This window comes from Oncorhynchus mykiss, chromosome 17 (genome assembly GCF_057628025.1).
Source record: "Oncorhynchus mykiss isolate SJ-2025 chromosome 17, ASM5762802v1, whole genome shotgun sequence".
Lineage (NCBI taxonomy): Eukaryota > Metazoa > Chordata > Actinopteri > Salmoniformes > Salmonidae > Oncorhynchus > Oncorhynchus mykiss.
Genome location: NC_143038.1, coordinates 40,133,477 through 40,149,276, shown reverse-complemented (window position 1 = coordinate 40,149,276; position 15,800 = coordinate 40,133,477). Strand labels below are relative to the sequence as shown.

General features: G+C 43.4%; 2 protein-coding genes across 13 annotated transcripts in view; one reads left to right on the top strand and one right to left on the bottom strand.

Annotated features, from left to right (window-relative positions):
- The window catches only part of LOC110494162 (acyl-coenzyme A thioesterase 1), a 19,272-nt gene extending 8,456 nt beyond the window's left edge, over positions 1-10,816 (bottom strand). For 2 of the 9 annotated variants that reach the window (XR_016487937.1, XM_090205560.1), the window contains exons 1-2: positions 10,619-10,741; positions 10,389-10,438 (exon numbers count right to left, since the gene is read on the bottom strand). The gene's annotated coding sequence lies outside the window, so the exon portion shown is untranslated. Of the gene's footprint in view, positions 1-10,388; positions 10,595-10,618 lie in introns of those variants that run through there. The other 7 variants (XM_090205561.1, XM_090205564.1, XM_021568958.3 and 4 more) reach the window with 6 other exon arrangements.
- On the top strand, positions 10,680-15,800 carry LOC110494164 (protein SYS1 homolog). 4 transcript variants are annotated; one of them, XM_021568963.3, is made up of 4 exons: positions 10,680-10,774; positions 11,732-11,986; positions 12,079-12,146; positions 13,742-15,800. In XM_021568963.3, the coding sequence occupies exons 2-4, from the start codon at positions 11,825-11,827 to the stop codon at positions 13,980-13,982; spliced, it is 471 nt and encodes a 156-aa protein (XP_021424638.1). In that variant the 5' UTR covers positions 10,680-10,774; positions 11,732-11,824; the 3' UTR covers positions 13,983-15,800. The 4 variants fall into 4 exon arrangements, with proteins under 4 accessions (XP_021424638.1, XP_021424636.1, XP_090061696.1 ...); XM_021568961.3 differs by having other exon boundaries at positions 10,715-10,850; XM_090205570.1 differs by lacking the exon at positions 10,680-10,774 and adding an exon at positions 10,780-10,911.

The following is a 15,800-nucleotide window of genomic DNA, read 5'->3' as shown; positions in this document are numbered from 1 at the left end:
GGAAGTCCAGGATCTAGTTGCAGAGGGAGGTGTTTAGTCTGAGGGTCCTTAGCGTAGTGATGAGCTTTGTGGGCACTACGGTGTTGAACGCTGAGCTGTAGTCAATGAACAGCATTCTCACATAGGTGTTCCCAGGTGAATAAGGGTAGTGTGGAGTGCGATTGAGATTGCGTCGTCTGTGGATCTGTTGGGGCGGTAGGCGAATTGGAGTGGGTCTAGGGTTTCCGGGATGATGGTGTTGATGTGAGCCATGACCAGCCTTTCAAAGCACTTCATGGCTACCGGCGTGAGTGCTGTGGGGTGGTAGTCACTTAGGCAGGTTACCTTTGCTTTTTTGGGGCACAGGGACTATGGTGGTATGCTAGATATGTGTAGGTATTACAGACTCGGTCAGGGAGAGGTTGAACATGTAAGTGAAGACACTTGCCAGGTGGTCCGCACATGCTCTGAGTACACGTCCTGGTAATCCGTCTGGCCCTGCGGCCTTGTGAATGTTAACCTGTTTAAATGTCTTGCTCACATCGGCTAAGGAGAGTGTGATCACACAGTCGTCTGGAACAGCTGGTGCTCTCATGCATGCTTCCTTGTTGCTTACCTCGAAGCGAGCATAAAAGGCATTTATCCCATCTGGTAGGCTCGCGTCACTGGGAAGCTCGTGGCTGGGTTTACCTTTGTAGTCCATAATAGTTTGCAAGCCCTGCCAATTATCTTTTTTCCCAAGATGGCATAGCAGTTCAGACGTATTTTTGTCCTCGTCCTGTCGTGTATATAAATATATTTACAACTGTTTTTTCACATACATTTTTAATTTTCCAAAAACTCATCTTCAGAACACTCTCCTGCAATCCGCTTCACCAATTTATATTTATATAAAAAAGTATTATTTACCTCAGATCTGTAATCCTCCGAGAGGCTAGCCAGAAATTAGCCAGAAGCTAGCCGGGAGCTAGCCAGAAGCTGGTCCAGAAGCTACTCTGAAGCTGGTTCAGAAGCTAGTTAGCTTATTTACTGGCTAATCGTTAGTACTCAGCTAACCACGGTTTGTGGTCATCGGCTGTCCTTTGGCTCGAGAATCTATCGCCAGTTTTGTACGGCGCGGTGCAGCGCAGCGCGGCTCGGAACATACCGGATTTCGGCCGCTGGCTCTGGACATCCATACCTGGATCTCACAGCTAGCTAGCTGCTATCCGTGTGACTATCAGCTTTCGTCGATTCCGGAGCTAACATCAATTGTTCCGGAGCTAGCCAGCTGAAGAGTTCCATCAATCACTCCTGGGCTGCAGTCACCTATCCGGACCCGTTTTGCTGCCTACGCGGAGCCCCACCGGGCCTTCACAGTTGGACTGCCGACGTTGTCTACCCGAGGGAATTGTCCGGCTGGCTCCTCCGGCGCAACGTTGCCTGGGCGCCCATCTGCGGCCTGCTAGCCGTTGGCTATCTTATCGGCTGCTATCTGAATAGACAATCGGACAATTTTTATTTTATTTTAATTTATTTTATTTATTTTTCTTCTTGGGCCTCTATAACTATATCTATTGTTTTTATTTTTGTTGTTGTTGTGTGATTTGGATTAATCCCCTCTACCACACGGAAACCCACTAATCTACTGACGGAACGCAAGAGTTGGCTAATAACAGACCTCCATTCTATGCCAGCTTGCTCCTATGCTAGCTTGCTACCGATTTAGCTGTCTAAATCGCCGTGACCCCCAACCAACCTCTCCACTCACTGGACCCTTTTGATCACTCGACTGAGCATGCCTCTCCTTAATGTCAATATGCCTTGTCCATTGCTGTTCTGGTTAGTGTTTATTGGCTTATTTCACTGTAGAGCCTCTAGTCCTGCTCATTATACCTTATCCAACCTATTAGTTCCACCACCCACACATGCAATGACATCTCCTGGTTTCAATGATGTTTCTAGAGACAATATCTCTCTCTTCATCACTCAATACCTAGGTTTACCTCCACTGTATTCACATCCTACCTTACCTTTGTCTGTACATTATACCTTGATGCTATTTTATCGCCCCCAGAAACCTCCTTTTACTCTGTTCCAGACATTCTAAACAACCAATTCTTATTGCTTTTAGCCGCACCCTTATTCTACTCCTACTCTGTTCCTCTGGCGATGTAGAGGTGAATCCAGGCCCTGCAGTGCCTAGCTCCACTCCTATTCCCCAGGCGCTCTCTTTTGACGGCTTCTGTAACCGTAATAGCCTTGGTTTCATGCATGTTAACATTAGAAGCCTCCTCCCTAAGTTTGTTCTATTCACTGCTTTAGCACACTCTGCCAACCCGGATGTTCTAGCTGTGTCTGAATCCTGGCTTAGGAAGACCACCAAAAATTCAGACATTTTAATTCCAAACTACAACATTTTCAGACAAGATAGAACTGCCAAAGGGGGCGGTGTTGCAATCTACTGCAAAGATAGCCTGCAGAGTTCTGTCCTACTATCCAGGTCTGTACCCAAACAATTTGAACTTCTACTTTTAAAAATCCACCTCTCTAAAAACAAGTCTCTCACCGTTGCCGCCTGCTATAGACCACCCTCTGCCCCCAACTGTGCTCTGGACACCATATGTGAACTGATTGCCCCCCATCTATCTTCAGAGCTTGTGCTGCTAGGCGACCTAAACTGGAACATGCTTAACACCCCAGCCATCCTACAATCTAAACTTGATGCCCTCAACCTCACACAAATTATCAATGAACCTACCAGGTACCTCCCCAAAGCCTTAAACACGGGCACCCTCATAGATATCATCCTAACCAACTTGCCCTCTAAATACACCTCTGCTGTTTTCAACCAAGATCTCAGCGATCACTGCCTCATTGCCTGCATCTGTAATGGGTCAGCGGTCAAACGACCTCCACTCATCACTGTAAAACGCTCCCTGAAACACTTCAGCGAGCAGGCCTTTCTAATCGACCTGGCCGGGGTATCCTGGAAGGATATTGATCTCATCCCGTCAGTAGAGGATGCCTGGATATTTTTTTAAAATGCCTTCCTAACCATCTTAAATAAACATGCCCCATTCAAGAAATTTAGAACCAGGAACAGATATAGCCCTTGGTTCTCCCCAGACCTGACTGCCCTTAACCAACACAAAAACATCCTATGGCATTCTGCATTAGCATCGAACAGCCCCCGTGATATGCAGCTGTTCAGGGAAGCTAGAAACCATTATACACAGGCAGTTAGAAAAGCCAAGGCTAGCTTTTTCAAGCAGAAATTTGCTTCCTGCAACACTAACTCAAAAAGGTCTGGGACACTATAAAGTCCATGGAGAATAAGAACACCTCCTCCCAGCTGCCCACTGCACTGAAGATAGGAAACACTGTCACCACTGATAAATCCACCATAATTGAGAATTTCAATAAGCATTTTTCTACGGCTGGCCATGCTTTCCACCTGGCTACTCCTACCCCGGTCCAACAGCACTGCACCCCCCACAACAACTCGCCCAAGCCTTCCCCATTTCTCCTTCTCCCAAATCTGCTCAGCTGATGTTCTGAATGAGCTGCAAAATCTGGACCCCTACAAATCAGCCGGGCTAGACAATCTGGACCCTTTCTTTCTAAAATTATCTGCCAAAATTGTTGCCACCCCTATTACTAGCCTGTTCAACCTCTCTTTCGTGTCGTCTGAGATTCCCAAAGATTGGAAAGCAGCTGCGGTCATCCCCCTCTTCAAAGGGGGTGACACTCTTGACCCAAACTGCTACAGACCTATATCTATCCTACCATGCCTTTCTAAGGTCTTCGAAAGCCAAGTCAACAAACAGATTACCGACCATTTCGAATCTCACCATACCTTCTCTGCTATGCAATCTGGTTTCAGAGCTGGTCATGGGTGCACCTCAGCCACGCTCAAGGTCCTAAATGATATCTTAACCGCCATCGATAAGAAACATTACTGTGCAGCCGTATTCATTGATCTGGCCAAGGCTTTCAACTCTGTCAATCACCACATCCTCATCGGCAGACTCGACAGCCTTGGTTTCTCAAATGATTACCTCGCCTGGTTCACCAACTACTTCTCTGATAGAGTTCAGTGTGTCAAATCGGAGGGTCTGCTGTCCGGACCTCTGGCAGTCTCTATGGGGGTGCCACAGGGTTCAATTCTTGGACCGACTCTCTTCTCTGTATACATCAATGAGGTCGCTCTTGCTGCTGGTGAGTCTCTGATCCACCTCTACGCAGACGACACCATTCTGTATACTTCTGGCCCTTCTTTGGACACTGTGTTAACAACCCTCCAGGCAAGCTTCAATGCCATACAACTCTCCTTCCGTGGCCTCCAATTGCTCTTAAATACAAGTAAAACTAAATGCATGCTCTTCAACCGATCGCTACCTGTACCTACCCGCCTGTCCAACATTACTACTCTGGACGGCTCTGACTTAGAATACGTGGACAACTACAAATACTTAGGTGTCTGGTTAGACTGTAAACTCTCCTTCCAGACCCATATCAAACATCTCCAATCCAAAGTTAAATCTAGAATTGGCTTCCTATTTCGCAACAAAGCATCCTTCACTCATGCTGCCAAACATACCCTTGTAAAACTGACCATCTTACCAATCCTCGACTTTGGCGATGTCATTTACAAAATAGCCTCCAATACCCTACTCAACAAATTGGATGCAGTCTATCACAGTGCAATCCGTTTTGTCACCAAAGCCCCATATACTACCCACCATTGCGACCTGTACGCTCTCGTTGGCTGGCCCTCGCTTCATACTCGTCGCCAAACCCACTGGCTCCATGTCATCTACAAGACCCTGCTAGGTAAAGTCCCCCCTTATCTCAGCTCGCTGGTCACCATTGCATCTCCCACCTGTAGCACACGCTCCAGCAGGTATATCTCTCTAGTCACCCCCAAAACCAATTCTTTCTTTGGCTGCCTCTCCTTCCAGTTCTCTGCTGCCAATGACTGGAACGAACTACAAAAATCTCTGAAACTGGAAACACTTATCTCCCTCACTAGCTTTAAGCACCAACTGTCAGAGCAGCTCACAGATTACTGCACCTGTACATAGCCCACCTATAATTTAGCCCAAACAACTACCTCTTTCCCTACTGTATTTTATTTATTTATTTATTTTGCTCCTTTGCACCCCATTATTTGTATTTCTACTTTGCACATTCTCCCATTGCAAATCTACCATTCCAGTGTTTTACTTGCTATATTGTATTTACTTTGCCACCATGGCCTTTTTGCCTTTACCTCCCTTATCTCACCTCATTTGCTCACATCGTATATAGACTTGTTTATACTGTATTATTGACTGTATGTTTGTTTTACTCCATGTGTAACTCTGTGTCGTTGTATGTGTCGAACTGCTTTGCTTTATCTTGGCCAGGTCGCAATTGTAAATGAGAACTTGTTCTCAACTTGCCTACCTGGTTAAATAAAGGTGAAATAAAAAATAAAATAAAAAAATATCAGACGAGGGTCAGAGCCGGTGTAGTAGGATTCAATCTTAGTCCTGTATTGACGCTTTGCCTGTTTGATGGTTTGTCTGAGGGCATAGCATCTGGATTAGTGTCCCGCTCCTTGAAAGCGGCAGCTCTTGCCTTTATGACGGTGCAGATGTCGCCTGTAATCCATGGCTTCTGGTTTTGATATGTACGTACGGTCACTGTAGTGATGACGTCATCGATGCACTTATTGATGAAGCGAGTGACTGGGGTGGTATACTCTTCAATGCCATTAGATGAATCGCGGCATTTTGAAACTGCACGCGTGAACGAGCATTATAGCTTCACCTGAAAAATGCCCATCATTATGGTGGCAATAACACCCCTATTTGTTGTATACTTTGGAAGTATTAGTATTAGAATTAGGCCGAGGCAGTTTCTAAAGGAAATAGCAATGGCGAACTTGATCAAATGTCTTTGGAGGTTTGATGGCAGAATGTTATACTTTTGTAGTGACATTTGCTGTAGGCCTCAGCTATCTGACAAACAAAATGTTTCAGAAGGACAAAATCTATTTCAAATTGCTGAGGACCTGTAAACAGATAGTTTGATCATTTGTTAGTGTCTAATGTTTTGTATTGACTTTTTCCTTGAACCTATACGCTGCACTGCCTGCGAATTCTGAAACACTGTCTACTTACAGTGCTGGCCATACACACTTCAATGCAAAACAATACTGTCAGTTCACCTGTTAAATTATACAGTATGTTATAAACCACCATCTCTATCTTATTCTTAGAGCAAAATACTTTAAATAATAGCCTATCTAATAGTCCCAATTAAATGAGAGATGCACATGGTATTTGTTTGTAGGATACTTTGGGAAAAAGGTGAGGCCAGAGAAGGTGAGGAATTTATTCTGCAAAGGTTATACAAATATTTACTTTGTTTAGAAATTAAATATTGTCTACTTGAAAAATTTGAAATGACAGTATTCAGACTTGGAGAAGTAGCCTATAATTGTCTGTTCTACTGTTATTAAACTGTGCTCCGGATCAGATGGCATAGAGCAAAATACTACAGTGGCAACCCGCCATTCAGGGCAGGTGGGGCGAGCCCTTATGCCCTTGGGGGAAACCCTGATACCACCTTGGAGGGCGGTCCAAATGATTAGCCAAGCAAGGGAAGTTTGCAACGTAAGCCCCTCAGCCCTCGTTTTTAGTTGAGTTTGCGAGTGTACAATTATGTTCACTCCGGGGCCTGAAACTCCCCATAATTCAATTTGCGATGATTGTACATCCGCGAAGAAAGGTCTGCCAAAACTTTAAAACAACATCAATGGAGAAGTCAACATACAAGTGTAAGTAAAAATGAATGCAAATTGTGCTACTAATGCACATGACGGCACAAATATGTCTCGTAAAAAGTAAATATGTTTTTGTTTGGTTATCTTTTGGAAATTGTAGAAATAAAACATTTTCCTTCAGAAGTTCCAGCTAGGCAGGCTAACGTTAGTTAGCTAATTAATTTGCTAGCTATCATACAGTAGGCATACAGTATATTAATAATTATATAGTTAACATAAGTAGATATGCAATCATAATTGACTGTAGAGCATATAGCACCCACAAGCTACCGGTGGCTGAAAACACAATCATCGCAGAATGAATGAGTGTCGAATTTCCGGGCAAGGGCGGTCCGTTTAAAAATCATTCCTTCTTCCCTCGCCCTGCAAGCGTATACTCGTCAGACGTCATCAGAAGTGTCCACTTAATTCGCCTGAGGTAGTGTATCTCATGATAAGCTGTGGACCACACTACTTACCGAGAGAGTTTTCCGCACTGAGCTAAAGGCTAGAGCTGTCACTTTCAAGGAGCAGGACTCTAACCCGGAAGCTTATAGGAAAACCCGCTATGCCCTCCGAAAAACCATCAATCAGGAAAAGCATCAATACAGGACTAAGATCGAATCGTACTACACTGGCTCTGACGCTCATCGGATGTGGCAGGGCTTGCAAACCATTACAGGCTACAAAGGGAAGCACAGTCGAGAGCTGCCCAGTGAAACGAGCTAAACTACTTTATACGCTCACTTTGAGGCAAATAACACTGACATATGCATGAGAGCACCAGCTGTTCCGGAAGACTGTGTGATCACGCTCGCCACAGCCGATGTGAGTAAGACCTTTAAACAGGTCAACATTCACAAGGCTGCAGGGCCAGACAGATTACCAGGACGTGCACTGCGAGCATGCGCTGACCAACTGGCAAGTGTCTTCACTGATATTTTCAACCTCTCCCTGTCTGAGTCTGTAATACCAACATGTTTTAAGCAGACCACCAAAGTCCCTGTGCCCAAGAACACTAAGGTAACCTGCCGAAACAACTACCAAACCGTAGCACTCATGGCTGTAGACATGAAATACTTTTACTTTGAAAGGCTGGTCATGACTCACATCAATACCATCATCCCAGAAACCCTAGACCCACTCCAATTTGCATACCGCCCCAACAAATCCACAGATGATGCCATATCTATTGCACTCCACACTGCCCTTTCCCACCTGGACAAAAGGAACACTTATGTGAGAATGCTATTCATTGACTACAGCTCAGAGTTCAACACCATAGTGCCCTCAAAGCTCATCAATAAGCTAAGGACCCTGGGACACCCCCATTCTCATCAACGGGGCTGCAGTGGAGCAGGTTGAGAGCTTCAAGTTCCTTGGTGTCCACATCACCAACAAACTAACATGGTCCAAGCACACCAAGACAGTTGTGAAGAGGGCACAACAAAACCTATTCCCCCTCAGAAGACTGAAAAGATTTGGCATGGGTCCTCAGATCCTCAAAAGGTTCTAAAGCTGCACCATCGAGAGCATCCTAACTGGTTGCACCACTGCCTGGTACGGCAACTGCTCAGCTTCCGACCGCAAGGCACTACAGAGGGTAGTGCGAACGGCCCAGTACATCACTGGGGCCAAGCTTCCTGAAATCCAGGGCCTCTATACCAGGCGGTGTTAGAGGAAGGCCCTAAAAATGGTCAAAGACTCCAGCCCCCCTAGTCATAGACTGTTCTCTCTGCTACTGCACGGCAAGCGGTACCGGAGCACCAAGTCTAGGTCCAAGAGGTTTCTAAAACAGCTTTTACCCCCAAGCCATAAGACTCCTGAACATCTAGTCAAATGGCTATTTGCAGTGCCCCCCCCCCCTCTCACCCCCTCTATACACCAGTGCTAGTCTCTGTTGTCATCTATGCATAGTCACTAACTCTACCTACATGTACATACTACCTCAACTAACCGGTGCCTCCAAACATTGACTCTGTAATCGTACCCCCCTGTATATAGTGTCACTATTGTTATTTTACTGCTGCTCTTTAATTACTTGTTACTTTTATGTCTTATTCTTATCTGTATTTTTTGAAACTGCATTGTTGGTTAGGGGCTCATAAGTAAGCATTTCACTGAAATACCTTTGTATTCGGAGCATGTGACTGATACAATTTGATCTGATAATACAGCCTAGGAAATAGATGCATGTTTCTAATTATTTTAGAATGCAAACGAATCATCGTTACCCATCGCTCCACAAAAGCCGCAACCCTTGTAACAGTAGACTTTAGTCCGTCCCCTCGCCCCGACCTGGGCGCGAACCAGGGACGCTCTGCACCACTACTTCAAGGTCTCAGAGCAAGTGGCGTCACAGATTGAAACGCCACTAGCGCGCACCACTGCTAACTAGCTAGCCATTTCAAATCAGCTACACAAAGATAAACTAAATTGATGTTCTCTCTTTTCTCTAACGGCAAACGATTGCATCTTGTTATTAACCTTATTTATTTGTTATGAACAAACCTGTCCATCTTATCCCCATTTACACAAAATAATAGGTATAATGTAGTGAACATTATCAATCAATCAATCAAATTTATTTTATATAGCCCTTCGTACATCAGCTGATATCTCAAAGTGCTGTACAGAAACCCAGCCTAAAACCCCAAACAGCAAGCAATGCAGGTGAAGAAGCACGGTGGCTAGGAAAAACTCCCTAGAAAGGCCAAAACCTAGGAAGAAACCTAGAGAGGAACCAGGCTATGTGGGGTGGCCAGTCCTCTTCTGGCTGTGCCGGGTGGAGATTATAACAGAACATGGCCAAGATGTTCAAATGTTCATAAATGATCAGCATGGTCGAATAATAATAAGGCAGAACAGTTGAAACTGGAGCAGCAGCACAGTCAGGTGGACTGGGGACAGCAAGGAGTCATCATGTCAGGTATTCCTGGGGCATGGTCCTAGGGCTCAGGTCCTCCGAGAGAGAGAAAGAAAGAGAGAATTAGAGAGAGCATATGTGGGATGGCCAGTCCTCTTCTGGCTGTGCCGGGTGGAGATTATAACAGAACATGGCCAAGATGTTCAAATGTTCATAAATGATCAGCATGGTCGAATAATAATAAGGCAGAACAGTTGAAACTGGAGCAGCAGCACAGCCAGGTGGACTGGGGACAGCAAGGAGTCATCATGTCAGGTAGTCCTGGGGCATTATGCCATAATCCAGTCCATGTATTGGCACTGTGGGATTACAGTCTCATGTTTTACAGTAGCCAGGCGGTAGGAGTGATATGCCATGTGAACTATGTAATGCCAGCATATCTCGGAGTAAAGTTAAACTAAAGTGTACGAACGCCCCGGCCACAGTTCTTATAAACATACGCAACCTGAACAACTGTGGCTGTTACACTAGGTTGCTTGCAATTGTAACAGATGTGAAATAGCTAGCTAGTTAGCGGTGGTGCGCGCTAAATAGCGTTTTTAACCGGTGACGTCACTTGCTCTGAGACCTTGAAGTAGTGGTTTACCTTGAAGTAGTGGTTTACATTACTTGTGAGAGAGAAGTAAGCAAAGCATTTAAGCAACGGTAATTGTTTCAAAACGTTGATATGGCATTGTCTTGGAGACCTACCTAATATGTGCTGTGTTGATCGCTAGAAACTTTCCTCCTGACCCTGCAAACTTTCAGGGCCCATCCAGTAAAGTGGGAGAAACGGAGGAAAGAAATGTGTGTCAAAATAAAAGTCTCAGAAGAATTAAATACATTACTGCAACTTGTGAAGGCCTTAAAACAAAATCCTAACACCAGAAGTAGTAACATCGGCAGCCAAAAGCAGTGAAAAAATAACGTTTTTATTCAACCTTTTTTTCAATCATTTTTTCAAATAGCCGGATTTCCCTTCCCATTCCAGATACAACATACTTTTTTTGTGAAATAGAGGAACATCTCTTCCGGGTCGATTGTGTTGCTGTTTTCTGTTATTCGTCATCAGCTCCAGGTTATCTCGTAGCTTTATGGTGGGATTTAATGTCTGTTGTACTTTTGGATATCTCACTACCTAACACTCCGACTCGATATTGAATAGCAGTAAAAGTAGGCGACACTTTGTAAAGTCAATAATACCTACTGCTAACAAAACAGCTAGTTATGTTAGGTAGGTAGCTAGCTAGGTTGCCAGGCAGAAGACACCGACCCTACGGTTAAGCTTGTTTACACTGAGCTCGGAAAGCCATCGTGGTAACATTAAGACACAATTGAGCCAGCGCAAGATATGGGTTCGGAAAACGTACCTCAGTGCAAGGATATGATATGCCACTGTACTCCAAAGGGTACCTTTATCCACACTGCTCCACGGAGAAGATTGAAATACTATTAGTGTTCCTATGTTGTTCAACACAACATGCCATTCCATAATGGCTACTGATAGCTAGCATGATGACGAAAAGGGCTTCATTCTGGAAAAAAAAGGAGAAGTATTTAGATCTTCTCGATGGAGCAGTGTGAAATTCGTAACATTGAGTACATTGCATATGTCGTCCCAGTATTGAGGTACGTTTTCCAACTCGTATCTCTCGCCAGCTCCAAAGGTGTCTTAATGATGATTGCGTCCCGACCTCAGTGCAGCTCAATCAGTGTAAACAAGCGAAATGGTAGGGTCGGTATCTTCCGGAAAGCTAGCTAGGAAGCTATCAACCAGTTGTTGACGTACTGCTAGCAAGCCAGTCAGCCAATGTCGGTCAGCTATCAAGTAGCTAGATTTTTTTTATTTTTTATACCAGAGGTCATGTAAAACACGCGTTTGTCACTTAGTTAGCTAATTAACAGTTAGCTAGTTCGTTGGCAAGTATGCTAACAACATTGCTAGGCTTAACTAGCCAACTAGAATAATGCTTATAACAGCTAGTTAGCTAGGTCGTCATGTACTAGTTAGCTAACTCAATTGAAATTAATATGTGAAATATCTGCCATTTCAGGTCTTGAGTCACTGACTCCCTACATCAGAGGAGTAGCCTTGCACTCATTTTCAGCTTCTCGGGGTTCCCTGTGTCCCCTCCTTAAGCGTTGGAATGGGCAGTCATTTCCGCAGCTACATCTGGGACCCGGTCCTCATCTTGTCCCAGATTGTGTTGATGCAATGCATCTACTACAGCTTTCTGGGTCTGTGGCTGGCTGGAGTGGATAGTCTCGTACAAACCAACAGATCGCTGGACCAGATCTTCAGTTATGAGGTGTGTCCTCGTGAAATGTGTCCTAGATGATTTTCAATTTATTCTTTTGAGTTGACAGTGGACTGATTCATAACATGGCTCTATGCTTGCAGGTTCTTGGTTTTGCAACAATGCAGGGCAGACTCTCAATGATGGCATTCATCTTGAACTCGCTTACCTGGTAAGTGAATGGGCCTAAAAGTCGATTTATGCTTGATACGGCTCCGTACGTGTGATTCAAATGGGGGCCTCCGAAGGACTGCGGAGGCCAAATCAAAGTCTGCATTGCGACCATGCGAGTGCTCCATATAGCACCACATTGACATGATTAGGTGAGGGTGGTATGTTGTGCATAAACACAAACTCCTTTCCTTGACAGTAGCTCTGCTCCTCAAAGTGCAAGAAGAATGAATGCCCTAACTTCTGCAGAGGCTATGTTGTCCAACCACTCTGGGTGAAAGTGCGATTTGGTGATGAAATTTCAATTCCTTATGTTAGAAAATGCATTTTACCAAGATCAATATGATTTTAATGTTCTGAGTTGTTCAGCGGAGTCCTTCTCTAATATATCATTAACATTATATCCAAAAAGTCAGATTTCGTAAGCTAATACATTGGAGCTCTTGAGAGTGCGGTGCGCTTTCTCACAGGGATTTTTTGATGATTTTACATGTTGTGGTCATCTGCAAAGTTGTTTCCGTTGGTCGCAAAAAGCTAAATTAGCATGACGTGCTGAATTAAATGTAAAAGGCTTTGAAAATAAAGAACTTGCGGTATGCTCAGTGCTTCGTTGGCATTTCAGAGATTTTGTGATAGATCTTCTTAAAAGAACAGGAATTTCACATGAATATGAAAACGTCTACTAAAATATAAAAATACTACATATCTCGTCTCAAAATAGATATCTATTTTACCTTTGAATTGTTTACATCCTCCGGATTTGAGAAGAAACATGAATTCAATGGTGAGCCTGTTGCATAGCGTCCAGCCTAGGTGACGCAATGCTATTTTCCAGATTTTTGACTACTTATTTGTCTAGTCTCAATTGATTTAGTCACCCTAATGTTGGCCATCCTACAAGGGTAAAAACTCCAATAACTTTTTATGATAGAGACATGAGGTTTGGACCATTTTGTTTTCTTAGAGGAGTATCTACACAATTAACATTTATTTTGGGCTCCCTGGCCTAAATCTGAGTGCTACATGTTCACTCAACACTTCACTGGTATGAAGAAGTCTAGTCATGTACCACTGATGAAAGGCTGGCTTATTATGAGGTCAATAATCCATTATGCTCTATAATAGACTACAATCTTAAAGAGATACTTTATCTACTTCCCCAGAGTCAGATGAAGTCGTTGATACCATTTGTATGTCTCTAAATGCAGTTTGAAGGAAGTTGCTAACTAGCATTTGACCAATTGCTAACTAGTGTTAGCGCAATGACTGGAAGCATGCTACTACATACTATAGACTTCCAGTCATTGCTAGATAGCATTGGCTCACGAAACTACCTCTAACTTCCTTCACACTGGACACAGAGACATACAAATGGTATCCATGAGTTCATCTGACTCAGGAAGTAGATAAAGGGCCTCATTGTCAAAATCCCAAAGTATCCCTTTAATGTTTGGTAATTTTACTTAACTATGAGCTATGAATAAAACACTTTTTTTTTCTTTTTTTTACACATTTACACACGCACTTCAATTGAAAGATCAACCTATTTTGAGTCATGTTGTCCTTCATCGTGTATCTGTCTCCCTGTTTCGTCAGTGCCCTGGGCCTGTGGTTCTTCATCCGCCGAGGGAAGCAGTGTCTGGACTTCACCGTCACTGTGCACTTCTTTCACATGATAGGCTGTTGGATTTACAACGCCCACTTCCCGGCGGCCCTGTCCTGGTGGCTGGTCAACGTGGCCTGCATGGCTCTGATGGCCGTGATTGGAGAGTACCTGTGCATGCGGACGGAGCTCAGGGCCATCCCAGTCAACAGTGGACCTAAGTCTAACCTCTGACCTGACCCAACTCTGTGACACTGACTTACCCCCTGTGAATTGTTCACCTACAGTTATCTGTACAGTATGATGTGGGGTATGACATTTGTGCCCAAAGACTTGGTGGGACTGGGAAGTGAGCTGCAGTAACACAGTAGTTGTATCTAGAGACAGAGATGCTCAGAGTTGGAAGATTGCACAACTCTCAATAGATTCAAGGACTTGGAGATAAACTGAATTGGTTCTGGTTGCTGTATGAATTTTTACACATGTACTACACATCTAAGAGTGAATGCTAACTTCTTCCTTGAACCACAGACTAAGATACCACTTTCTTTGAGACCGTTTAAAGCAGAGTTTAGTTACAAAGTGTTACAAAGATCTGAATAGTTTCATAATTGTATTACATTATGATATCACATGATGAATATAGAGAAATGGTTGTCATGGACATGCTTTTCGGTTATGTCCTATAAAGTTGAGAGAGAAAAAAGTGCAGCTTTATTTGAGCCAGTTGAATGATAAACATTGAACATGGTACAATAACAAACTAGTCATACATGTAAAGAACAGATCACCAAATATGGAGTTCTATTTTATTCCTCATTAAAGTATGTGAGCTTGAGAGATGAACGGAATCAGCAAAGCTTAACCATACAATCAACGTTAGGAAGTTAACGTAACAAGAAAGCACATGAAAGTAGGCCTACTGAGCCATGTAATGGGAGCAGAAATTAAGAATTTAAATACAATACTTAATACAGGCTTTTTGTAAATAATGTACTCTGTAGTTGGTGTCTCTGAAAGACCACATACATATTGAATTCTTACATCCTGTAGTGTTTCAGGAGCAGCAAGTATCTGATAATCATTCCTCGCTCAGCACGATGCTATTGGTTTTAAAGTGTTGCGTGTATATGATGGGATGCTGTGGAGAGCAGATGGTCCCTCTGGAGATGGTCTGTCAGCCACCAGCTGTGTTATGACAGGATGCTGTCACTGTGTGTGCCTGACTGCTCGCTGGTGCCATGGCTAGTCTATGGTAAGTTTAAATGTAAACCTACTTTAGGAAGCAGCATGCTCAGTGTTAATGGTTGGCTGCTGATTTTCAACACACTTTCTCTTTCCTTCTCATAGTCTGAAAATTATTTTTACAAAAAAATAACCTAGGCTATGACCTTTCACATTTTTGAATCTTAATTTGGAACTTCTGTTTAATTTGAATTGCAGTGGAAATCAGGACTATGCAGTGTAATGTTTCTACACCAACTTTCTCCTCTAGCGTTGGTGCTAAGGGGTTTTATATCACCAAGTTGTTGAACTCTTAGTAAGTTTGATCGTTTGAAGTCTCGAAGGGAAACTCTGCCACTTTTCAACCTCATTAATGTTCTCCAGTACCATTGTCTACATATGTGAAAGCGATCTGGTTAAAACGATTAGAAAAAAGGTAATAAAAAATGCTTCTCTCTGACATCACATGGTAGGATTAAAAGTAACCAAGAGGGAGGGTATTTTCTTGCACCCCACTTCACCTCGAATGTCAAAGTTTAAAAATCACTGTTTAAAAAAAAACATTTTAACCTTTGATGATGTCATCAAAAAGACACAGTATTCACAGATGTAGATACTGGATTGGTGCTGGAGATAATTAATATGAGGTTGAAAAGTGGTGGCGTTGAAGACCCAATCCTTTGTTTTTGTTTTATTGTCACAGCAAAGAGTGCTTCTCTTCACATCACAGATTTTCCTGGGATGGTTTTTCTCAGATTTTAAACTACAACTTGTTTTAAAAAATATACATTTTAAGCCATTTATGTAATAAAGCTAATGAAACTATAA

What these genes read in the sequence shown, in the direction of transcription:
- LOC110494164 (XM_021568963.3), top strand. Translation starts at nt 11,825, where the DNA reads ATGGGCAGTCATTTCCGCAGCTACATCTGGGACCCGGTCCTCATCTTG. An exon ending in ACCAGATCTTCAGTTATGAG is followed by an intron (nt 11,987 to 12,078) that starts GTGTGTCCTCGT and finishes CTATGCTTGCAG; the next exon opens with GTTCTTGGTTTTGCAACAAT. An exon ending in ATCTTGAACTCGCTTACCTG is followed by an intron (nt 12,147 to 13,741) that starts GTAAGTGAATGG and finishes CTGTTTCGTCAG; the next exon opens with TGCCCTGGGCCTGTGGTTCT.